The sequence below is a fragment of the Leiobunum rupestre genome, chromosome 3 (genome assembly GCF_980474605.1).
Source record: "Leiobunum rupestre chromosome 3, qqLeiRupe1.1.hap1, whole genome shotgun sequence".
Classification (NCBI taxonomy): domain Eukaryota; kingdom Metazoa; phylum Arthropoda; class Arachnida; order Opiliones; family Sclerosomatidae; genus Leiobunum; species Leiobunum rupestre.
Window position 1 is genome coordinate 71,012,683 of NC_143386.1, and position 25,310 is coordinate 71,037,992.

Genomic DNA, 25,310 nt, shown 5'->3' on the forward strand with positions numbered 1-25,310 from the left:
AGTGAGAAAATCTTTAATTTCCTATCTCGTGTGGTTCACGAGTTTGCTATGATGATTTGTAACGGAGAAGTAGAACTGGATGATGAAGATAATGCTTTAGAGGTGGAACCACAAGATTCCAACATGCTTATTGAGACGCTACAATCTTAATCTGTTGACGTTGATCTACAAATTACTCACGCAGAAGAGGATGAAGATTCTATTTAACCAGTTTTGAACATTTGTGCTAGTCAAGATGAAGAAGAATGGTTTGAAAAGTCAGAGATTGATTTCGAAATACCATCTGACGAAGAGTTAATTCAAAATTCTATGAGCCGTAACAATCTGAGGTTTACTGATGAAAACCTTTTCTTTCTCTCTGGGCAACGGATGGATCTTGAACCACCGCAATCACTCTTCCGTCTTGGTGGTGGATGTATGAGAGAAATAGTTAATGTTTCCAAGCTTGCCAAAGAAAATAACAATCACCCCTTGATCGCAAAATTAAAGAACGAAAAATTTATAAACTTGGCATCGCGTTAAGTTTACAAGGGAAAGAAAAAGAAAGTCTAGCAAAGGAATTACAAGACCGCGATAATGGAAATATGTCATTCCCAAAGTTATGATTTCTAGAATTTTTAAGTAAACTTAATAATGAAGCTAGAAAATACGCTAGTGTTGATGGATTTCAGAGGTTTGGAAAGAAAATGATCAAGGAATGTCACAAAAATATTGCTGAGAAAATGCCAAAATTATGGCTCTTATTTACTGAATGCCTTCCTATTGAGCATGATGAAAAAGACGAATCTGTGATAACATTTTTCAAACTATGGGTCAGGAAAATTGTCAATGCTAGAATTCAGGAATACATATCTAGTCATATGGATCGCTACGCCAAAGAAGCTCGCAAAATGAGCAAAGGAGGCCATACTTTAAGAGATGGCCTCTACTGTGCAGTCTCAACCAAAAAGAGAGCAACCATGAATAAACAGACTGCCACAGTAGTTCATTGTGATATTCCGAAGTCTACAGGGTCAGAGGAAACCTTTTTGGAAGATGGTTCGACCGCTGCAACCCCAAAAAAACATCAAGCTATACATGTGATTTCAAAAAAAATCAACCGTCCGAAGCGAAAAAATCTTGCAACTGTATTTGAAGATGAAGAAAACACCGCCTCTAACGAGCTAAATTCAATTTACAAGGGCAAGAAAGGAAAACTTAATAAGGTGTTTCCAACCAAGAAAAGATCAAGTAAAACTAAACTACCTAGTGAAAAAGAAGAATCTCATATAAACTGTGATAAACTTATACCTGATATGCCCCTTCAAGTGAGCGAAATTTCAAATACAATTCAGCTACCTCCCTTGAGAAAAAGTGCTAGAAAACCTAAAAGTAACAAAAGATACGAATAATAACATTTATGATTTTGATAAAATAAAATGAAATTTTGTTTAATTTGCACATTCAATTTTTTCTAATTATAAAAATCAGAAAATGATATTTACAATTACAGTTTAACCAGTTTTGTGGTGCTCAGCTCCACAAAACCGGTCAGACTGTAATTGTAAATATCATTTTCTGGTTTTTATAAATAGAAAAAAAATTGTGCAAATTTAACATTCATTTTATAAAAACTTATCCTAAGTATTACATAATAGCATTTAAGGTTTTAAAAATAAACTATTTTAAAAAGCTTTTATTTGATTTTTTTCATTTAAACAATCTAAATTGCCATTAATATTACAAGACTTTTTAAGCACTTTAGATACTCTCTCTTAAATAAAGATAAGTATCTCTAATATTTTTATTATATTTGAATTTTTGGCATGTATGTTTTTTCTAGTAACCACGGCCTTTCTAGCAGTAGAATAGTTTACGCTAGATAGCTTGCTACCGGTTGCGTACTTCATCTGTGAAAATAAACTTTCGACAGCGCTTCCATTTGTGCGCAGTGGTGATAAGAAATAATCAGGGTTAATGGTAAGAAAGTCATTACAAAGGTGAATATATCCAAAGACCATAATTCGCATTAGATCCCAGGTTTGCCAGCTTAGAAATTTGGTTTGCTTTGGATCATTAAAGGCATAGTCAGAGTCCTCCTTCAAAACTTCATTAAACCAATCTTCGTAATACTTGAAGCCAGTTCGAATGGAATCCAAGACCTCAGAATTTAACTTTGTAACCTTTTTGTGGGACAATATTCCATTTTCAAATATTTGATTACCAGCACGTAAGAAGTTATAGGCCAACTTTGCGCTCTTCCTTTTTGTCTCGCTCCCATCTGTACCATTAGCGAAGCTATTCAATTCTGACAAAACACCTTCCTGCTGCATAATTTTACTGGGAACTACATTTAATCTAGTCCAAGAGTCTCTGATTATGTAGCTTGTTAGAAGGTTTGGGACAAATCGCAATTGGCAATTTTGAGCTCTTCTTTCGTCTCTTCTTTTAACAGCTTGAATTTCGCTCCATCCAAAATTGGTTCCATTTCGTATGAACTGCTTTGGTCCAGCTTCCCGAGATGAAAATAAAGCTTGTATTGTATTTTTCAATTGATGAGAAGGGCATACGATCCAATGTATTTTTCCTCCATCAAAAAAGGGATTGTCGAAGCTTGGGTTTACAGATACGTCAATTTTTCCGTCTTGATCTTGTTGGTAACCAAATGGACCTTTAAGACCTATTGTAGATTTTATTAGTGCCAGATTCTCTGATGCCCCATCACAAACCAACGCATTAGTTACGAAAGAAAAGGCACGAAGAGCTTCAATAGTCCCAAAGAGAGCCTCGGCAATTAAGTGCTGCTGAAATAAAGATGCGGCTGTGTAGTAGGGACCAATCAAATCAAACTCGGAGGAGAGATCTCTCCATAGGAACTGAAGAACATATTGAGCTGGAGATTCAGTTTCAGTATCTTTGGTGGGCTTTATTATTATGTCATTTAAATCCTTATATTCTTCTTTACTCATTGCGAAGCCAGTAAATTCATGGCTCTTTGAATTCCAAAGAATCTTTTCTATTACCTTAACTTCGTCAAATACGAGAACACCAACTCCTAATGGTTTTCGATCCCCACGTGAAAGCTTCTCACTTTGGAACTCTTTATACTTTCTTTCTTGGTCGGCCAAATACACTTGATCAATTCCCGGCTCGTGATGGTATTTCTTTGCCTTTTTTTTAATGTGCGTTCACAGGGCAGTTGCAAGATGGAAAAACTCTGAAGGGCATTGTAAGCAGCTCTACTTCGAGAGTAAATAGCCAACGCTAGTCGAAGGGTGATGGTACTCCACTTGTTTGATTTTTTTCCATTTTAATTTTTTATCTGATCATTCAGAAAATCTTTCTTATCTTGACACTGTCGTAGTTTAGAATCAATTTCCCATGAATCTCTAAGTGCCTTACGAGTAGGTTCAGAGACATCTTTATCATTAAGAGTCTCTTCGAGAACGTCCGAAAATTGTCCATTTATTATTTGTGTGATTGTTTGCATCTGCTCAGAATGGTCATTATTCAGGGTGACTTCAAATTTCTTAAGCTTGTTTTCTAGCCTAGCAACCTTGTCTTGGAGAGACTTCCTTGCTTTTTTCAACCGGGATAGTCGTATATTTCTACTCGCTGGTGATAATCTACTAATAGCAAAATTGCTAAATATTCGCTGTCGTTTAAACTTTCTGGTCGGTGTTTCTTCTAATTTACGCTTGCGAGTTTTTGATACGCTTGAAGTTGCAGAATGGTATTCTTTGCAGCGCTTTAATTTATAAACCTTCGTCTTGACTTCATTTTCATGCGGTTTTTGGTAGTACACTTCACAGCGCTTAGAATGATATCTTTTAAATGGATAATTTAAACAGAGGATACTGGGAGGTAGTTCTCCCACCATGATTGTGGAATTAATCCCCGGGCAAAAAACGTAATCACCAATACCTGACACTTTCGTTAATATCGAGTTAAACAAACACTCATTAAGCACATTATTTTCAAAGATTTTAAACACCTCTTCAGACTTAAACAACACAGACAAAATTAAAGAGCCATCGCGATTCAAAATAATTGTTACAGGATCCAAAGATGAACCGAGAAGACCAATCGTATCTTTTCTAGTTATTCGGATAAACGGGCACTTGTTATGATCTCTTTTAACTTGAATTTCCAAGTCATGGAATAGTTTTTTGTCAAAACACTTTAAAGCCAGTGACAAAAAGCGTTTTGATGTTTTTACATAACCAACATTTTCATCATTATTTTGGGGTGTAATATCAGTTTGAGATAACTTATTTTTAGTGTTAGTCGTCACTTTTTCTTCTGTTGTAGCTTGCAATTCCTTTCTACAGCATTGGGTCAGCTTATTCGACTAGTAAAGAATATTATAGAAATTTGTTAGCTGAGAACTTAGTTGGCTTTAAGCTTAACAGTATATAAATACTCACAGTTTTTGGTTTAGATATTTGCTGATTACTGTCTATCTTATTAGAAATAATATAGCACCGAGTTGAAGCATCAATTTTGAAAACCGAAGACCTTTTTTGGTTATTGTTATTAAACGTGATAGCACATTTAGGGCAAGGCTTAATGGGAGTTTCCAAATTAAAGCCACCAAATTGGTTTTCTTCTTGTAACTTATCTTTATCCCCCAGGTAGAGATGACAATAAGTAGGTTTATCTTTTTCTTTACTAATCATAGGAGTTATATTAAAATTTTGAGACATTTTAATAAATTTACTCAAGAAATAAACAACAGCTTTCGCTAGACCGCCGCCATTAATCAAAAACTGAAACTTTCAAGGCAACTTCCGGTAAAAACAAGCGACCTCCTCACTGACTAGATGGCGTTCTAATCATACCTGGAGCTCTTTTTGAATTTAAAATTCTCCATACGAGGACCATGCCGGTAATATGGGACCTTATGGTGGAATCATACTTATGGGGACTTATGATAGACTTATGATATAACTAGAAGCCGAGCCATTTTCGCCATTGAATTGGGAATAGTCCCGCTAGAATGACATAGGCGCGTTCGGTAGTCGTGGTTTCGCAAAACAAATTCCGAAATTTCCAGTCGGCGCACTCAGCCGTCAACTCTATCATTATACTGGTGGCGCCATCTATAACTTCCAAAGTACATTAGTACCATTAATTCAATTGTATAGTATATAGTTCCCGCCGCTAACAGCGGATGGCGCCACCGATTATAATTTTAATGAAACATTTAAATTGAAATCTACCGTAACAATCCAAACTTAGACGACTTGACAAACTTTGGTTTTTACTTGGCAAATTTCACTTACCTCCCCCCCCCCCAAACGTACTCTCTTCGGTACGCCCCTGACTGAGTTCGTTCATCGTGCGATCAGAAAGTAACCAAATCCGACGCTCTGTTTTGGGAAGCACCGCGAATCTTGGCAAGAAAACTCTATTGATAGTGAGCCCGGACTAGCGAAGGCAGAACGCTAACCCACGGCCCACTGCGCATGCGCTCGCGTTCTCGCGCTCCATAGCGGCCAGATCAATCAGCCCAAAATAGTGAATGCCATTTGTGGCCGCTACGTAGGCTGTAGCTCTATAATCTGACCCCTCTTTAACATTGAATCCTACGGAAATATGTTGGTTTTTTATTCATTATGAAAAATATTGAGAATTAATCGGCATTTTCAAGGAAATGAAAGGTAAATCAACTCTTTTTATACGTTATAATCACTTTTTTTAAATTTTTACTTTTGTTTTTCCCGCCGAAAATAATATTTTAAAATCCAAGGTTCCTAGAAAAATTTCTCGCTACTGAGTCAGCTGTTACAGTTGACAGACAACACTTCAATGAAAAGAGACTGTTCGGATAATCGCAATTTACGCTTGTAGCTAAGCCAATAGAAAATATTTTAATAACTGAGCAATTGAAAGTAAGTTATTATTTAAATATTTACAATCCATAATATGGAAAATTTTAAACAAAGTTATTATTTACATATTTCTCCAGGAATGACTGCTGTAAAAGTCACAGATAAATTTTGCAGAAGTTGAAGGAGAAGTGTCATTGCAATAACACTGTAAAAGAGGTAATTTAGAAAGTTTCGGCAATAGGTAATATTCAATTTGGTTACAAATTCCATTAGTTTCTCGTAAATTTGGAATCGCTCCCTCTATGAAGGTCTTAACAATACACGTCTTCAGTATTATAATCTGCGCAAGCGCACAGACTATGGTGCCATCTACTGTTGCAAAAGAGAAGCTGTTCGTATTTTCCCCTTATTTAGGCCAGTTTTCTTTCTAGCATAACATGTAAATAAACATGGCCACTGTAGTTGACACAAGTAAGTGGAGGAAAGTTGATTATAATTTTAAAAAGAATAAATCATGGATTAAAAAGTTAAATGGATTTCCTGGCGCTTCTGAAGAAGGATTTACTCGGCATTTTGAAACTAATAACAAAACCAAAGGATTGAGATTTTTCGAAGAAGGTTATGTGCAAAAATTGTACTTCAACCCTAAACCTTTCCCAGACTTGGTTAAAGATGAGTGGTGTGCTATTAGAGCGAACTGCTTCCCCTCTATGAAGCAAGGAAACTATGCTGTGGTTTTTGGTTTCTCTAAACTTACTGGGTGTCTCGTTTACAGTTATTGTGAATGTCCAGCTGGGTAAGTATCCATTATTTTTAGACATATTGATATATATATGTATATTGATTTCAAATTATTTTTTAGATTTCCAGGAAGGTGCCACCATGCAGCTGCCTCATATTATTCAGTTCTTCAGTATCAGAAAATTGGTGAATTACCAGAAGATGTTACATGTACGGGGACATTGTGCAAGTGGATCAACCCAGGAGGCAACAGTACTTCTTATCCCAAAGCTGTTAATGATATGAAAATTATAAAACGGATTCCGGGGAAGATTACCAAAGAAAAAAAGAACCGCAGACTTAGATTTGATCCAAGACCTACCAATATGAGGGATCTAGTAGTGGATGATAAGTTAGAACTGTTTAAAAAATTGCAATCCACAAAGCGCTCTTGCGCTTTCTTACGACACTTTGAAATTAGACCCATGGATAAAAGTACGCTTTCTCTTACTATCACGTTTCCATCACCTTGCGTAATACCCCGACATCACCAACACCTGTAGAATGTGTAAAAGCTGCCTCCTCCAATAACAGTCCAAGAAAGGCTTTAGGGAACCTTACCACATCGACAACAAACAATCAAGGAGAAATTCAACCGTTCTCAATTTTTTCACCAGAGTTTCGCCAAACTGTTATCACGTTCATTAAAGAAAACTATCCAACGTTAACTGATAATGAAAGAGAAAACATTGAAAAGAAAACGAGAAAGCAGCAATCTGGAAGCCCAGAGTGGCTTGTTGAAAGATCGAATCGACTCTCATCATCCGTATTCGGCCTGCTTTCAAAATGTAGCACTGATCCAGATTAACGGTTGGTGTCTCTTGGCTTTGTTAGTAACAGCACAGGAAACTCTAAACTAGATAAACTGCCCGCTATTCTACATGGCAAAGAAAATGAAGGTTTAGCAGTGCTAAATTATATAAAATACATGTCAGACCGAGACAATCCAGTGAAAGTAACGCCAAGTGGTTTACTGGTTCACAAGAAGTTTCCATTTTTGGCTGCCTCACCCGATGGCCTTGTTGCTGAAACTAAAACTGGTAGCCAAGGCCTTATTGAAATTAAATGCCCCTTTTCCAAGAAAAATTCCACAGTAGATGAAGTTTTAAAATCTAAAATTTTTTATATTCATTATGTGCATGGCCAAATCACGCTGAAAAAAAGTTCAAACTATTTTAGCCAAGTACAAGGACAAATGTTTGTCAGCGAGCGTGGCTGGTGTGATTTTTTTGTATTTATGGGAAATGAAAGTGAGCAACAAGTGTGTGTAAGGATTTTCAGGGACGAAGCCTTCATTGATCATATGTTTCGCAGTTTGTGTTATTTTCTTATCTACGCTTGTGTACCTGAAAGGATTTTAGGAAGGGTTAAACACGGTAAATCCCTATATGGTGAAGAGAAGTATGTGCCATTTAAAAAAAAACACAGAGAAGAATGTGTTAGATGATCTTTTAAATATTTTTTCCTAAACTTCTTGATATTGATACAAATTAAAATTATGGTCTGAAATAAAAATTGTAACAAATGCAATAAAATGATTTTTTTTAGAAAGGTTGTGTTTATAAACTGTAGAATAAAAATTATATAATATGTTAAAACTCATCTAGAAGTGATGTCTCTGTATTCTCCTTGATTAAGTCTGGAAAAAAATTGGTTAACAGCGAACAAACCATTACAATTTTTTCCGCCTCATCAGACATGGTTAGTGGAATCGGACTATCAAAGATGTGGAATGTTTTAATTCGCCTTATAGCTCGCTCCACATGAACGCGAACTTTAGCAATACTATTCGTTTTCAGTACATCCTCAGCTGGCATCTGCGGAGCTTTACTGCGACGAAAAAATGGAGGAATGTTCAGAGTGACCCCGTTTGGCATGATGTCATCGAGCTCAAACCCTTTATCTGCCATCACGTCATCACCTGGTTCGAAGAGCTCAAGAACTTTTGAATCTTGAACAATGAATTTATCAGATGATGCACCACCATACAGTTTGGACACAAAAGTGACCATTCCACCGGGAGAAATGCCTATTAGGCACTTATAGGTGTTATAATTTTTGTATGATGAGAAAGTTGCTCTTTGAGCTGATATCGACGATGGTCTCTCAACTCTAAACTCTGTGCAGTCCAAAATTATTCGAGTATTCGGGTATTCGATAAACGATGAAGGGCGAGCAAGGTCAGTCACGGCTTTGGAAGGGAATGAGCAAAGTAGCTGCAACTCGTGGTAAAGTAAATGGATCCACGTAGTACTGATATTGGATATTGACGCTTCTGACACTGAAAACACTGGCAAGTTCTTTCACTAGCATTCCTTGTCTTAAACGTAATAACACTAGAAAAAATTCATCTTCCATTGAGAGTTGCCGCTTACATCCGGTTTTAACATTTTGTGGCGTGTAATTTTCTTTGGTTTTTTTCCCGTTCCAGTATTGCATTACTGATGCTTTCTTTTCTAAATACTCTAGCAACCATTTAAAGGTGTCATAGTCTGGCAGTCCGGTATAGAAACTACAATTTTCTGGACTCTTAATAATAGACACACTTAAAAGTCTACTTTTGTAATTTTGAGCTTTAAACTTCCATTTTACTTTATCTTCTTCTAAATTTGCCATCTCTAGGTCTTTCTGCTTGAGTTCTGACTTTAACTTTTTTACTTCCCTTTCCAAATCTAAAATTGTTTTAGCCATGCCCGAGGTTTTTCTACGCCAACGTTCAGAATAATTTACACGAGTACTGCAGCTATTAGTAACCTGTATATTTAAAACTTCTCTTAAAGTAGCAATTTTCATATACAATGTAAAATACATACTTTATTACTGCTTGATAGGCTGGTTTTACTGGTATTATTAGAGCTTTCCATTTCAGGCTCTGTTTGCATAAGAAATCCCTAGGTCAAATAATTATTTTTTCAACTATTAGAACATCAGAAGCTTAACATTATAGTTTTATAAAGTTTCGTAAAAAATCAAATAACACCCTACTACCAGCAGTGGCGCCGATCCCATGGAGGCGGCGGGGCCAAAGCCCCCATTGGGAAAAATCAATCGGGGCTCTGCCCCCATTGGTAAAACCGCCGATGTTAAAGGCCATTTACTTTTAAGCATCCGTAGAAAGAAAGTGTTGCCAGCAGCCTCATTCCAAGTTTATTAGTGAGCTTCGGCCCCCATTGGGAAAAAAAGCGATCGGCGCCACTGACTACCAGTAGCGTACCTAAAGACCCGCAGGCCCCATGGCATTTTCGCAAAATAGGGGGCCCTTTCGTTTTAAGTATCCCCAAAAAATTGTATTACTGCTTCATAAGAAATAAAACAAAGTTGTTTTTTATTAAGGACCCTTTTGATTAAGATTTAAGATTTATACAACAGTACTTACACTATCTCCGCTAGCAATAACACCGCTAGAGCTTGGAACCTCTCCCGAGTCAGTCACCTACATTTAATATTACAGGTAAGTATATTATATCTGTTATGAACATGACATTGTTATTATTTACACAATTACATCATTATTAGTAGTACAGATATTGTTTGAAGTAGCTTTTAAAACAGATGTTTCACTCTCCCCGTTCTGATTACTCTCGTCATTGTTTATACTAGAGACCTCCATTAATAAGTTAATTTGAAACTCAACGTCATTTGTCTATAATAAAAAATAATAAGTGCCAATGGTAATACAACATTCTATTGAATAGGTCAAGACCAATTACATACCCCATATATTGTAGTACTATTTAGGGTGTTATGAGCGTTAATTTCTCCACCCGCAACTGAATTAACATTCGCTGCGGCATCACCAGGAAGCATAGTATCACTATCGTCTAGGTTTATATTTAATACTTCTCTATCAACCTGACTAAGTGATGTATTAATTGTTTCACTTAACAATGAGCTTGTTGTTGGCTCCTGATCATTATAGTTTTCATTATCAGTACCCTTCTGAATGGAAAAATACATATAACGACTTTTAATTAAAGACATACAGAGCTAATAAAAAGTTGCAACTTACATTCCATGGAAATATAGTTGGGACAACTTTATCTTTCAACATTTTTCTTTTCATAACCATGAAAGGCCTAAAGTCATTTTCACGGAAATGCTCCGAACACAACTTACTATATTTCGTTACTTTTAAATTATTTCTATACCTTTTAATACTATTAATCCAAAGCTCCTTTAATTTTGGATCACTAGGAAATGAATGCCAGGATAAAACTCTATTTTCAATCGAACGGTTCTTACAAAAAGGAACAGAACACGAGTAACCACCAACGAGGTCCATTTTCCTTTATTAAGCTAAGCCTTTTTTTAAAATGTAAACATATGGACGGCCCCCATACTTGCTACTTCTTTGCAATGCACCCCTGGCATTGAAACTTACCACCTGTACGTTGAAAAATACGAAGAGCTTTCAAAACGCTGCGGTAGATGGCGTGACAATCAATACTGAAAACGTGTATTGAGATAATTATGACAAACTTCTGCTTTGGGTATTTTAAACCACCTCTGTCTGAGTCCCAATTCGAAATTTGATTCGTTTAATCAATAAATCTAATATTATTTGTTTGAATTTGGTTACTTCATTTTTAAGATGCAAGAAAATTACTAAACATTATTTACATTTTTGAGGGGCTACTATGAGATTTTTAGAGTGGACTAATTTTAAATTTCAGGTCCCTATATCCCACCCCCAAGGGCCTAGGGACTCCAGTGTATTTATATCCAAATTGTTTATAGGTTCTTTGAAAATTTCAAGCCCCACAATTGTCATTTAAAGATGAATTCTGTACCTTACTTAAGTGTAAATTGCATACTACACTTTATGCTGATGTGTCATTTATTTTGTAATTATCGCGAGATATGATTTTCAGCCATCTTTCTCGCAGAGTGTCATCACTTTTTTAGATTTGCAATAAGGAACGCAACGCAAAAGCATTTTAATCTAGTTAAGTAAGGGTAACCAAATTGTCGAATAAAAATTATTTAATTTCTAATTACCTGTAAACTGTATTACTACGCTCCAATAGTTTGTATAATCTAGTGAATCCTAGGACTTAATGAAAAATGAAATTCAAAACCATATAAATATATGTTGGAACTTATTATTAAAAGGGTTTCAAACAATGTAAATCTTAGAACATGTTCCACCTAAATAAACATTTTATTTTCTTTAGAAGATAATGAAGTTTATATAGTTATATATGTATGGAAAAATGGCAACAGAGAAGATAATGAAGTTTATATAGTTATATATGTATGGAAAAATGGCTACAAGGTAAAGTTGGAACTAAAACTATCTAGGGTTAACTTTCTTGCTAAACAATTTGAAAAAAACTTAACTGAAACCTAATTTTTTAAGTTAAAAATGGAAACGTAACTTTCAATTATAATTTAAAAATGAAAAAAATTCGCTTTATGAATATTTAGGTACTTTTTAGCAGTTGTTGAGTTTTTAGGGTTTGGACGAGGCGCTCCTTGCGGACGACGATGACACTAATCGCTAAACTTCAGTTTCGCGCCAATGCATTGATTTGAAATTCTTTGAGCGGGCCGCTATGGGGCGAGAGATCGCGAGCGCATGCGCAGTGGGCCGTGACTTCTTTTAACAAATAGACTATACTAAGTTTTGTACACTTTTGACCGCTGATACTGGACAAACTATAGGAGCTAGACAAAAATGGCAAAGAACAATTTTGCTCCTTTGATCAAGCTTAACAATATGTTTCAATTTCAGAAATATCTGTCGAAAGCCAAATCCCATAGAAGAAGTGCGATGTCTTTTGCCTTTTTTATATTAAGTTACCGGCTTTATATTATAAAATAATATATATTTATGCTTGAAGTAAACCGTAAACGCTTACAAGTCAATGACATAGCCCATAAAACCTTTGAACTCATCGCAATGATTTTCTAAAGACACTCGATTCGATTGGTTCTTAAGTTCTCTCCTCACTGGTTTAAGGGGTTTTCCCCCGAGATCTTCGGTTTCCCCTTCCATAAAAACTTGTTGAGGTTAACGGTAATAGTTAGTGTAGGGAGCTGTTGGCTCGAACGCGTGGCATGCAGGGCTTGTCACCACCCTCCTACGCATTATAACCCGGCGACCTGAATTAAAGGCTTCAAAAGTCGCTCGATGACTTAGGCCTAAGGTGGTGCCTTGGCTATTAGCCTAGCTGATTATTATTAGCCTAGCTGAAGATAATCCGAATATTATCCTTCATTTTATTCCATCATTTTGAAACATCTTAACAAAAGGCATATTCATAATTGTAAAAAGTATCTTTTGTTAAAGCGACTTTTAATTGTTATTTATCTTAAACAATAAATGTGTTACATTACAACTAACTTGATATTACGACATCGGTTACGGATTTTGTTCCATCACAGTATAAGTCACAAATACATTTTGAAAACTGGCGGAATAGAATATCGTTCGCCAACTGCTTACATATCTATTAAAACAAGGTATAATTTCCCAAAGTTCAATATGCGGATCGCCGAAAAACGCAACAACTATGACTATTAAAAGCCAATTTCCGAGAATTTGAAAATTCAAGTACGAAAAAGCCAGAAATAAACCTAATTCCCCAAAATTATTATTCGGTCTCTAACTAAAAATATAATAACGCGCCACTGATTTTAATTTTCCGCTTCGGCTGATTTCCAGGGAAAATGTATTTTAGGAAGATCGATAATAGTCGGCGAGCTAGAACAGAATGGTTTAAAGTTTAAAATCACATGTTATGAAAGTACTTTGGCTTATTGCATATTAGCTTTTTGAGTAAGTTGAATAAAAGAGCCTAAATTAAGGTGTATTTATGTAAATCAAGTCACGCAATGTCGCAAAAAAAATTTCATCAAGCGTCTTTCAACGTGGATTTATTTAGGAAAATAACTGTTAAAGACTTATTTTTAAGCACTTAATGAAAGTGATTACTGATAGTGAAATTAAAATTAACTGTGATTAGAGAGATGACGTCGTTTACCCAGAGAGTATCGGGTACATCGATTAAAGAGAATACCAAATGGTTAGAGCCATCACGGTATAACGGAAATATTGCACCTACAAGGGAATAACTATAGCGATAACGTAACGATTGCGGAGATAACTAAACATTTAAAGGGATTATGATTACTAACTGTAGAGGTGGGAACAACCCTTGAAGATTGGGAGAGCTATTTTTGAAGATTCCAAGCGGACTGAAACACTTAGAATTAAATGGTTCGATTGCGGCGTGAGCGAGGCTATAAATGACTAAAATCGCGGAAAGAATCGACGAGTGGACAATGGCGATTAAAATTAAACTGTTAAGGTTTATTTCTGGTTAAAAACTTTGGTTATAAATGGCGGAGACAGGCACGAAATCGCTATACGTCCTGTTCTCCTTCACAATAGAAATCTAACTGACTTTTTTGTTTTAAATTTTTCAAAACATAAAAACGGCGCGCGATATTTTTCATGCAGATCGCGTTTTATATATTATTCACGTACAATCGCGCTTAAATTCTAATATTTGATACACATAATACTTCATAATTTTAAAGGGTTAATACATTCCAATATAAGTTTCAACACTAACATCGCTCACGATTAACAAGTGGCTACAAATATTACAGCCACTTAAAAGCTTTTTTTAAATGATTACGTAATACTATTGGCAAAAAAATTATGACACTACAACATACAAAATTCTACAAAGTAATTGCCGTAATAAATTCCGGCATTTTGTATATCCTTGGTGCATCTTAAGTTTCAATTGAATATTGATTGAAAGCAATCTTAATATGCCGTGCGTCTTAAAATTCTTACTCTCCCTCATTTTTCGAAAAATATTTTTCTGATTGAGATTGGGCAAAAACCGTTATGTAAGAATTTTGGTATATACACTAATTATCTAGCTACGAATTATGCATTTCTCTTTGTAGTTTTGCCTTAGTGATACCTATTTTAAAATCTTTAATGGCAAGGAATGCGGAGTGTGCCATCACATTTTGATAATTATGTTTTAATATTCATTTAGTAAATAACTACTTTTGGAGTAGGCCTTGTTAGACAATTAAACGTTTCATTTCATCTTCATAGATTAAATATCATACAAATAGAATTGAATCAAATATATAAATTTGTTACATCAAGATCGGTTTCGATTACAAAGTCAGTTCCCTCGACGTACAATCCTTTTTTTCTTGAGGGCATATACCACAGTTGCGCCCCGCTGGTGCGAGGCCCCGGCTAACAAAGGCTTTAAGGATCATGCCCTTATCGTCTTTCTACTCTACCACAGCGCATTGGCCCTTTAAACTCACATTGCATTTAATGAGAAAATCCCCATTTAAATCCGGGAGCGTCAACTCCACTGTCGACTCAAGCGACTTGTGAAAACTATTTTTGTTTAAAGAAATATCATAAAAACTATTGCCATTTTTTATTTTTCTTATCTTTTAAAAGTTTAGAAATTTTCTCCGTCGCCTCATTTTTTATTGTGTAAATATTGTTTTTAAAATTAAGTATATAAATCAAACGTGTTTGCCTGTTTACCAGTGCCAGCAAGTTCAGTCTAACGCTTCACTCAAATTTGTATGTCGTTCTCTGTAAAATTGTAGTAATAAAAGTTTTAAATAGACATTGTTCTAGTTGAAGTAAATTAGTTATTGCTACAAACTAATGGTGCTGAAACCCGGGAAAGACTTGTCGATCACGAAACTCGTAGAGAAGGTGGATAATGATTTGCAGACCGATCCATTCAACATCAACGTTCTGGAAGTCTCATTGAATCGTCTAATTCAAAAGGAAAAGGATTCGCCAAAGATGGACGAAGAGATCCAATACCTTATAACAGAAGAAGCAGATTTTGATAAAGATATTCTAGAGTCCATTAACTACATGGACCAGATCAGCGATTGCAAAACGATCATTGAGCAAAAAATACGTGATGTACGAGAAGGTCCTTCATTGCAGAGGACAAGAACATCTAACGAAACCGTGAAGTTGCCCAAACTGACAATGGCGAAGTTTTCTGGTGAGCCAACTCAATGGACAGCGTTCTGGAGTCAGTACAATGTTGCCGTACACCAAAACAAAGGACTTAGCCACGTAGAAAAATTCACATACCTAAACTCGTATCTGGAAGGCTGAGCAGCCAGAGCCATCCAAGGACTTGCTATCAGCGACGCAACCGTATCGATTCTAACGAGAACCTTTGGAAATCAAGTCCAAATTGTGGAAAAACACATGGAGAACTTCTTGAAGCTCGAGACAGTACGAAGATCAAGCGACGTACCTCGGCTACGTAGACTATACGATGCGTTGGAAATTGAAATTCGAAGTCTGAGGGCTATGAATATTGGATCTGAAACCTATGGTCAGCTATTAAGGACAATTCTGAAGCAACGAATACCACAAGATATCATGCTGGAATTCTCACGTATGAAGAAAGGTCAATTGACCTGGGACGTTCTTGATCTTGTGGAGTACCTGAGACACGAGGTGGAGACTAGAGAGCTGGCTTTCGAATTCGCATATGCAGATGCCGCGAATAATCGAGACACCGTATCAAGACCCTTCCAAGAGAGAAGCACGTCGAAACCATGGCAGAACTCGAACAGTCAAGGTCAAGGAAGACTATCTTCAGCAACACTTCTCAACGTTAGCACTTCATCAAAATGCCTCTACTGTCAGGAATCTGGTCACACTACGAATTCCTGCGAGAAATCAATTGAAGAAAAGCTTCAGTTTGCCCGACGAGAGAGACTCTGTTTCATATGTCTCAAGCCAAGGCATTCAGCAAGAAACTGTTGGGAGAAGAACAAGATGGAAGCGTGCAAGCGATGTAACAAAATACACCATCCAAGCCTCTGTGAAGCAAAGAAACGTACCAACAATAATGATAACGTGGACACAGAATATATACCGAACCAAGTATCCAGCCTGTCCACAATCACTTCAACTTCAGCTCCAGCACCAAGAACCATATTGTTGCAAACCGCGCAAGTAAACCTCTACGGCACGAATGGACGGAGTCAAAGAATTCGATGTCTACTTGATGGCGCAGCTCAAGGGACATTTGTTACCCAGAGATTATCTCATCTTCTACAACTGCACTTCATCAGAGAAGAATTGATTTCGCTATACGGTTTCGAAGATGACAAGCCAACAGACGTAATCAGACGAGTCGTGAAAATCACCTTGGAGAATCTGAGAGATCCAGAGCGAAGAATTGAACTTGAAGCTATGGAGTCGCCAAATATATGCAGTTCAAGCAACTACGTTGTTGCCAAACGAAGAACGGATCGATTAATGGAGCGATTCAGAAAGAACCCCGTACTTTTCTCACAGTATAAAGAAGTAATCCACGAGCAAAAGGAGCAACAGATCACCGAGAAAGTTGAGAGCAACTCGAGTTCGAACTTTTCTAATCCAGTTCATTATCTACCACATCAACCTATTATCAGAACTGATCACGACACAACCAAGTTACGTGTGGTGTACGATGGATCTGCCAGCGAAGCGGACGAGCCTTCTCTTAATGATTGTCTTGCACCTGGACCAAACCTGAATGAAGAATTACTATCTATTTTGCTACGTTTCCGTAACAATAAGATCGCGTTGACCGCTGACATTGAAAAGGCGTTCTTACAAATATCACTATCACCATCTGACCGAGATGCAGTTCGATTTCTATGGAAAGACGATCCTAATCAAGAGAACTACGACACGTATCGCATTACAAGAGTGCCGTTCGGTGTAACTTCGAGCCCTTTCCTACTATCAGCAACAATCCAACATCACTTGAACATACATCAAGAAGCTAAGGGTGAACTCTGCAAATTAATCAAAGACAGCCTCTACGTTGACGACTTCATATCCGGAGCGCCTAATGAAGAGAAAGCGTACGAAATATCGATAGAGACGAAGAATCTAATGAACAGTGCTAGTATAAACATCCGTAAGTGGCGAACAAATTTAAGAAAACTTCAATCGAGATGGAAAAACGAGGAGAACAAGTCCAAGGATCAAACCACGTTCACGACCAAGGAACGAAGGGATAACCAAAAAGTATTGGGGTTGACTTGGAATCCAGACGAAGATACTCTAATCTTCTAGTTACGACCGCTTCTAGAATTTATGACTACTCGAACGAACTCCAAGCGAAGCGTTCTGCAATGCGTTTCGAGAATATTTGACCCAGTTGGGTTTCTAGCACCGTTTACGGTGAGAATGAAAATGCTGTTCCAGAATTTTTGGGAGTTGGGAGTTCAACGGGACGATCCATTACCAGACGAGCCTTTGAAGAAATTTGATGAATGGTGTCTCGAACTACCGCGCCTATGTCAACTGTCAGTTCCTCGACATTATCACAATGGCCTCGATGATTCAGAAGTACTATACAGAGAGATCCACGTCTTCTGTAATGCAAATGAACATGCGTGCGCCGCTGTAGCATATTGCCGCTACGTTCGTTCAGACGGCAACATTGAAGTGGCGTTCATAGCAGCTAAGACCAGAGTAACACCACTTCAGAAGATAACCTTACCACGATTGGAACTGATGGGAGCTGTGGTTGGAGCTCGTTTTGTCAATCACCTTCATAAAATCCTACCACGGGGAATTTCCAGAATACAGATGTGGACTGATTCATTGGTAACTCTTCATTGGATCAAGGGCAAAGCGACTAAAAGGAAACCTTTCGTAGCCAATCGGGTTATGGAAGTGCAATCGTTGACGGAACCCAGTATCTGGAATCACGTCAGAGGCAAGGAAAATCCTGCAGACATCCCAAGCAGAGGTTGTAAAGTTGAAAGCATTCTTTCCAATAAAGTATGGTGGGAAGGTCCCAAGTGGTTACTGCTCGAAGAAGAGTACTGGCCCGTGACACAAACAAGCGAACCACGGAAGGAAGACGTGGAAGACGAATGTCGTAGAAAGTACATTGGAACCACCCAATTCAACTGCGCTGTCGTTAAAAAACCTATACCAATCGTAGATCTGTCCAGATATCATTCATTCACGAAGGCAAAAAGAGTAATGGCCTTTATCTGTCGTTTCGTTCAGTTTATCAAGAGTCGAGAGCTGACGAAGGGGACGCTGACAATAGAAGAACTAATTAAGGCTGAGAAAATACTGGTAATGGTAGCTCAAACGCAAGATTTTCACGAAGAATTGACGTTACTAAGAAAAGGTCAAGGTTTACCAAGTAGCTCGCAGATATTTTCTCTAAATCCAATTTTAGACCAAGACGGACTGATTCGTCTCGGAGGACGGTTGCAGAAGACGAACTTCTCGTACAGCGAAAGACATCCTTGCATATTATCGGGTAAAAATAAACTATCAGAACTAATCATTGTGTTTTCTCATGAAAGATTGATGCATTCTGGGTTACGTGATACTATGACCGATGTCAGGGAAAATTTCTGGATAATACGAGGAAGACAGGTGGCAAAAACGCTACTAAATCGTTGCATTATTTGCAAGCGATTTACCTCAAAGTCTGGATCAACCAGCGTTGCACCTTTACCAAAAGACCGAGTTACCGAAGCACCGTCATTCAGCATTACCGGCGTCGATTTTGCAGGACCTTTTTTTGTTCGAGTCGGTAAGAATAAAACAGTCAAGGCATATATAACAATCTTCACATGCGCAGTTACTCGAGGCCTTCTTTTGGAACTGGTGTCAAGTATGACGGCTGAGATGTTTTTGATGGCATTTCGAAGATTTGTGTCCAGGAGAGGTGTACCAATCGTAGTTTACTCGGACAATGCCAAGAGTTTCAAACGAACGGACCAAGATCTATGAGACATTTGGACACACCTGAAGTCAGCGCAGATGAAAGAATATTTCGCTGGTCAAGAAATAACCTGGAAATATATTGTGGAAAAGGCTGCGTGGTGGGGCGGCTTCTACGAGAGATTGGTCAGATCAGTCAAAAGCGCACTCAAGAAGATCCTTGGAAAGGCATCGCTCAACTCTGAAGAATTTCAGACGATTCTAACAGAAGTAGAGGCAATCCTTAATTCGAGACCCATAACATTCAGCTACAACGATGCCGAAGAGCCTTCACCACTATGCCCTAGTCACTTTCTAGTTGGTGAACGCCTCATGTCAGTACCTTCCAGAGCGTTCGACACCAGTGAACCAGTACTCTGTACGAAACAAGATCTCACTAGGCGACTTAAGTATCGTCAATCTCTGCTGGATCAATTCTGGGCACGTTGGCGAAAAGACTACGTCCTAGAGCTTCGTACTGCACACCAGTTTCGTAACCCTCGAGAAGACAAAGAAATTAAAGAAGGAGATATTGTGCTAGTCCACAACGAGAAGATACCGCGAACCTTTTGGAAAATAGCTCGCGTAGACGAAGTGTTCCGAGGTAGAGACAAAAAAGTTCGGGCTTGTCGTGTATTTCTTGGTAATGGTAAATATATACGACGACCAATCCAACTACTATATTATCTAGAAGTGAAATGAATTTAAAATTCGTAAATACTTTAAAATAAATTTGATGAGTTTTAAGAAACTCATCGACGGGGAGTTTATGTGAAAACTATTTTTGTTTAAAGAAATATCATAAAAACTATTGCCATTTTTTATTTTTCTTATCTTTTAAAAGGTTAGAAATTTTCTCCGTCGCCTCATTTTTTATTGTGTAAATATTGTTTTTAAAATTAAGTATATAAATCAAATGTGTTTGCCTGTTTACCAGTGCCAGCAAGTTCAGTCTAACGCTTCACTCAAATTTGTATGTCGTTCTCTGTAAAATTGTAGTAATAAAAGTTTTAAATAGACATTACTCTAGTTGAAGTAAATTAGTTATTGCTAAGCAAGAGAAATAGACAATAAATTCTACACGACTTTCCAATTATTCGGAGGCACTCAAACGCTCAAGATATGTGGTAAGCATGACATGGCACATACGAGCCGAAGACAGAACAAGAATCTTTGAATCTACAATTTGAGTGGTCGAGACCCCTATGGAAAAGTTCTGATGAGCCTATGGCCAAGTAAGTTGCTCAAGTTAGAGCTCAGTGAAAGAATGGAGCAGTTCAACATCAAGCCAGCCGATATCAGTATTCAGGTGAAGATACTCCACGGATTACCTGAAGCTTTTGTCACAATAGAAGAACTGATTTTTGTCTTGGTGATTTATAATAAGTAATGATTTTATTACGGAAGACTTATGAGACGATCGTATTTAAAATTTATTGTAGACACTATATTTAAATACAAACATTTAAATCGTGATTATAAGAATTTTTAACATCACCGTTCGACACAACGTTTTCGGTCTTACAAGATCCTTTGTCAATGTATTTTTTTTTATTTAAACAAGCTTAATTATACATTTACAATAGGTATAATGACGTCATACTTCTATACATTTAAAAATGGAAGAGATAACATTACGTAAATATAGTCGGAGGGATGACGACACCATTTTTAATATCCCATATCGGGAAAATGTCGCTATCTTAATCTAGATTTGTTACCAACAGATCCGATCTAAGGAAAATGATTATTTTGGAAGTTCACCACGTCAGAGACAGTCTTGGTTCTAAAACGAATATCGTTTGCTTCAGCTGCAAGAAAGTGGGTCACTATCTGAAGTAGTGCAAGAGCAACAAAACAATGACCGGGCTAAAGATCAATTTGAAGGAGTCGGCCAGCACAGTCGAAATACTAATTGGAGAAGTGCCAGTTCGTTCTTATCAGTCGGAGGCCTTCATAGCGGATACCGGAGCTATCAGTTTGCATGGCTTACGGGGTATGATGAATTAAGACAACCAGTTCCTGGGCAATGGAACTCAAATACAAACTCTTAGCAAAGGATCAATTGAAATGGATCCTGTTGTAGGGAACCATTCGCAGTTGTCAAATATTTCAGCTGTCCTCTATGTCCCACAGCTACGACGTAATCTGTATTCCATTGAGTTGGCGTAAGATAAAGATTTATGCTTTGAAGATGTTGATTCTTAGATGCATTTTACAAGGGATGGCGTGGTGCAGCAGGTAGCTGATTACGGTGGGGTATTTTACAAGCTCAATATGCATGTCCGAGCACCAGAAGCAAAAAACGTGGATTCATTTACGGTACGGGGGTATATAAATCTTTATTGCAACTTTGGCATTAGCGATTCTGTCATATAAATAAACAGCACGTCAAAGCCATACTTGACTGAATGAATATACCATATTAACCTCCCGATAGACTTTTTGGAGCATGTGCAGAAAAAAAATAAATCATCGTCTCTTCAAAGAACGCCAACACAGAGCAACAAAGATTGGATACTTTATTCATGCCGACGCTTGTGGTCCCATGGAAGACCAAAACCTTGGTTTGTCCAAGAACTTCACCTGTTTAACAGACGACTACTCCAGATATATAATCTATTTTCTGAAAGAAAAATCTCAAGTCCGGAAAGCAGTCACAGATGTGGTGCGTTTCGTTGAAAAACAGCATGGTTATCCCATCAAATCTCTCTTGTCTGATGGAGGAGGCGAATAAGATATTAAAGATGAGCAAGAGATGATTTCGCAGATTGGCACCCAGTTTCTTAAATCAAATCTGTATACACTGCAACAAAATGGATATGCGGAAAGCACCAATAGCACTATTCTGGACCAAGCAAGAACGATGCTTCGCGCAAAGTCAGTGCCCAAAAACGTATGGGCTGAAACAGTAAACATGGCTAGCTTCATTGTAAATAGAGTTGGAACCAGTCACTTCAAAGAACATACACCTTCAGAGCTATACTTCGACATGCAACCGCAGATTAAAGATTTCAAAGCATTCGGGTACAATCTGCTATGTGACGAACCCCGATGATCGTGGTCAGAAGTTGGATTCAAAAGGTGTCAGAGAACTGATGGTCGGCTTAACGCAGATGTCGATGGTTTTTAGGTTTGGATTCAGGAAACGAACAAACTGATCCAAAGCAGGGATGTCGTCTTTTACATAAAAATCACCTACTAATCCAGAAGTACTTCCCTTGATTTTAAAGACGCATTGGAAACTGAAGCTAAAATTGATGTGGGAGTAGAGGGACCCTAGAAGCTCGGCTCCAGTATATAAAGATGATAATAATCATGATAATCAGAAACCCGAGACAGAAGACCAAGAGTATCCAATCAAACGTCGATCAATCGGCTAGCTGTCCAAACACTCCACAGTAGCGATGGCCATGGTATGTGACGCAAAAGAGCCCCGTTAATATTCCGAGGCGATCAGCTCGAATGGGACCAGTAAGTGTACGGAGGCCATGAATGAGGAAATGCGGTAACTGGCAGAGAATAATACTCGGGATATCGTAGAAGCACTGGTTCTATCAAGCCGATGGATCCACGGAGCGGCATAAAGCACAATTTGTGAGATACGTGGCTGTCTTCAGAAGGGTGGTATTGATAACACGAGACATTTAGTCCTGTCGCACGCTGTGAAACCATACGAACCATTCAAAGTATAGCGGACGATCAAAATCTCAAATTGTTTCAATTTGACATTAAGACTGCTTGTCTATATGGTAGCTTGGACGAAGGTATTTTCATGCATAAGCCTGAAGGTTATTCGGACAGCTCGACTTAATTTTGTCAATTAAACAGAAGTATCTACGGTCTCAAAGAAGCACCAAGAATAGACTCAAAGCGAGTAAGCCAATCCTTCCCTGCTTTATGATGAATCACGAACTCTCTTTGTTGTCATATATGTTGAAGATGGCCTTGGGGCTGCCCGAGATGAAGTGACTACGACGAAATTTCTTGACGAGCTTCAAGTTCCAAGTCACTATTCCATCGCCTGGATATTTCCTAAGAATCCGGATACAGAGGTTAACAGATGGCTCCATTTTCATCGGCCTGGATCTGTACACGAGAAAAAACTTGGAAAGTTTTCAAATGGAGTAAGCCAAACCGGTCGCTACTACATTCGAGAAAAATCATATAGCCGATGCTTTTCTGGAGCGTGGTGCTACGATTCCGTATCGAGAGGCAGTAGGCAGTTTGAATTATTTTGCCATTTGTACGAGACATGATATCACTTTCGGCATTCATGTGGTCTCTCGCGAGTCGCTACTTAGACAATTTCACTCTTGAACACTGGAAGATGGTAAAGATAATCTTCAGATATCTGTGTGTAAATCAACACTGGGGCATCCACTATCGCTGTTCCGGTGGGACTGGTACTCTGGAAGCGGATCCCCATGATCGTCGGTCCGTTAGCTTCAGGGCATTCCTATACAGCAGTGGCGTGATCTCTTGGGCCAGTCGTAGGCAAAGATCTGTTGCAATTTCCTTTACAGAAGCAGAGTTTGTAGGTGCAAGCGAAGCTGTTAAATAAATTTCCTAAGAAACGTACTTCCCCCTATTTTCTTCTGATGTACTTATGATGAAGATTCATTGGTACATTGGAAACATTTTAAATATCTGCGAAAAAGAAAGACGCATCTGTTACTTTCTTTCGTAGAAAAAATCTTAAGCTTTATTTGCCAGGAATAGACGACGTATTTTAGGTGCCTTTTCAAAATATATTATCAGTTGTAAAACCTGAAATATGTTCTGATGGTAAATCATTTGTTCTTGCTTCTGAAAGACGTTGGAAAAACAATTTCTTTTTCATTTTTGATTAAAATTTTACAGATAAAATTTGCATTTCTTATTTAGTTTAGTGCTTATCCATAATAATGAAAGACCAAACGAAAATGAAAACACTTTAATCTAAAGTTTCTTTTTCTGTATTAAAAAATGTAAAGTAACAAAACTTGTTTTTAATATAAAATTGCCTACAATTGAATGTTATATTTTTGGTTGAACCAGTTTTCGTTCCAAACGCTAAACAATGACAGTCTTCATTGAACACATTATTAAGTGAACGTTTATCAAAATGAACCAGTTTTCCAAAATCTAACATATGGCAGTCTTTATTAAAAACATAAGTGAACATTTATCAAAATAAATATTTTCCATTGTTTAATTTAAACAGTAAGTTTTAGTAGCACTTCAACTAGATTCACAAAACGGTATCCAGCAGTAGCAGATGGAAATTTAGTTAATCTGCCTACTCTCTTAAATAAGCCCCGGAAATTATCCCGCGTTTCAAAGAGAAAACTTCTTCGAAACGAACCACGCAAAAGTGTCTAAAATCGCCTACAATCGAATGTTATTTTATGGGTTGAAGGTCTCTCACATAAATCTTTTTTATTTATGCATTTTGTAGCTAGAACCCTCAGCTTTCTACTTTCTACTGGTACTATTATTTGTCTGTATTTCGTTTATACCTTAATACCCCTAAAACAATAGCATGTTAAGTAGGTTTTCAAAAAATGAATTGGTTCAAGTTGCTATAATTCAGAAACTAAATTTCCTAGAACTTTTCCATTGCGATTTTCATGTTAATTGTACCCCTTTTACTCATTTAAACTTCAATATTTGTCTTAATACCTTAGTGACAAAAACCTATTTAGTTTAGCTAAGCTATAGCGACATTCGAGTAAAAATCGTCGTTTTCAACAATATTTAGTTAAAAACTAATTAATCAATTAAAGTTTAATAAAATTTTGCCTAGTTACTCTTTACCACTTTTATTTATAGTGGTGGGACTTGCTTTAATACTTCTTGAATTATTAGTAGAACTCGCATTTTCGGCGATTAGAAAATGAACACCCTACACATTGAATCTAGCTTACAAAATTTGGATTTTGCTCTAAAACTATCTATACAGATTGTTTTGA

The 25,310-nt window shown here is 37.3% G+C and overlaps 3 protein-coding genes across 3 annotated transcripts; all 3 read left to right on the plus strand.

The window, feature by feature from the left end:
* Positions 1-15,258: 15,258 nt before the first annotated feature.
* LOC149954517 (uncharacterized) lies at positions 15,259-15,729 on the plus strand. Its single transcript, XM_090169932.1, has one exon. The coding sequence runs from the start codon at positions 15,259-15,261 to the stop codon at positions 15,727-15,729; it is 471 nt and encodes a 156-aa protein (XP_090026058.1).
* Positions 15,730-15,825: 96 nt separating this feature from the next.
* Positions 15,826-17,697, plus strand: LOC149954518 (uncharacterized). The gene has a single exon (XM_090169934.1). It carries the CDS (start codon positions 15,826-15,828, stop codon positions 17,695-17,697), a length of 1,872 nt encoding a protein of 623 aa, XP_090026060.1.
* A 114-nt stretch (positions 17,698-17,811) lies between these two features.
* Positions 17,812-19,386, plus strand: LOC149954519 (uncharacterized). Its single transcript, XM_090169935.1, has one exon. It carries the CDS (start codon positions 17,812-17,814, stop codon positions 19,384-19,386), a length of 1,575 nt encoding a protein of 524 aa, XP_090026061.1.
* The last annotated feature ends 5,924 nt before the right edge of the window (positions 19,387-25,310 follow it).

Bases quoted from the DNA above. Each gene is read 5' to 3' on its own strand.
- LOC149954517 (XM_090169932.1), top strand. From the start codon at position 15,259: ATGGTGCTGAAACCCGGGAAAGACTTGTCGATCACGAAACTCGTAGAG.
- LOC149954518 (XM_090169934.1), top strand. From the start codon at position 15,826: ATGGAGAACTTCTTGAAGCTCGAGACAGTACGAAGATCAAGCGACGTA.
- LOC149954519 (XM_090169935.1), top strand. From the start codon at position 17,812: ATGAAAATGCTGTTCCAGAATTTTTGGGAGTTGGGAGTTCAACGGGAC.